Below are 1,082 nucleotides of genomic sequence, written 5' to 3'. Positions count from 1 at the left end.
GGCTTCAACTTGCACCATTTCCCCCATGACTCCAAGCACATTCAAGCCCATTATGCACTGCCCATTTAGAAGCATTTCTAAAGTCCTTGCCTTTCTTACTGAGACACTAATATAGAATAGAGACATCCACTGATCTAATATTACCCATTTGTGTTTAGCCAACTTATATCCCAAACTAATTCCGGCACTGAGCAGTGCGTAGAGCTTGTAGTATTGTTATTAGCAGCAGCTATGTCCTATTTGTACGTGTTTTTTAGGGGCTTTGAGCTCTGATATTAGCATAAAATACCTCGGTGTGGGGCATTCAGATATCGAGTCTAGTCAAGGGTAATTTCAAATGAACTATACTACATATAATGTATGTAACTATCACTTTACTGCCTCATATTCATCCAATTCACAGCTATATCATAGAATGTATGAATAGGGTGACCGGTTTCGAAGTCCGACCGGAAACCCGATCGGGCACAGTACCGGAGCCAGATATTGTTTATGCCCTTGAGAACGGTGAGGGCAGCACCGTAGTTTCGAGCCTCAACGTAGATAGTTGCAACAACGCAAAGTTCACTGCCAGGCTTGAAGAGAGAGTAAGCTGCTGTATCGAATTTTCTGTATAGGAGATGATGACCTACTGTCACGGCGACTTTCCAAATGTCTCCGTCTGTGATAGAAGGGAGATACGCAATGGTAGTCTTCCACCCATCTGTATATTTCTTTCGGTCTGCCGCGTGTTGAGCTTTCCAAGTGGATTGCTGGCTACCTCTGTAACGATCGATGATGTCGTTTACCATGGACTCAGCATCAGTATTCCAGAGTTCCGGCGGGTCAATGTCATGTCTGCTAGTAGTCATGTTGCTGGAGGGTGTCTCAGGTGCATCTGAGATAAAGTCTGGAAAGCTAAACATTAGATTGGGGATGATATTCCTGAGGGCACTTACAATCTGTATCAATGTCATCGTCGTCGTCGTCATCTGAGTTTTCCACTCCGGCCTCAATGTCAAGGAAAGCAAGTATCTGAACCAATATGTTAATACGGTATGGGAGCACAAATATTTGAATCTCACGTCTCGGTATTGCCTCAT

The 1,082-nt window shown here is 43.9% G+C and overlaps 1 protein-coding gene across 1 annotated transcript; it reads right to left on the bottom strand.

Annotated features, from left to right (window-relative positions):
• Nucleotides 1-374: 374 nt before the first annotated feature.
• Nucleotides 375-1,082, bottom strand: PC9H_008890 (uncharacterized protein; the record flags this gene model as incomplete). Its single annotated transcript, XM_036778397.1, has 4 exons — nucleotides 375-575; nucleotides 633-889; nucleotides 939-1,014; nucleotides 1,065-1,082. 4 exons carry the CDS (start codon nucleotides 1,080-1,082, stop codon nucleotides 375-377), a joined length of 552 nt encoding a protein of 183 aa, XP_036629825.1.

The sequence above is a fragment of the Pleurotus ostreatus genome (assembly GCF_014466165.1).
Source record: "Pleurotus ostreatus strain PC9 chromosome Unknown scaffold_6, whole genome shotgun sequence".
NCBI classification, from domain to species: domain Eukaryota; kingdom Fungi; phylum Basidiomycota; class Agaricomycetes; order Agaricales; family Pleurotaceae; genus Pleurotus; species Pleurotus ostreatus.
This window is presented reverse-complemented; position numbering and strand designations above follow the sequence as displayed.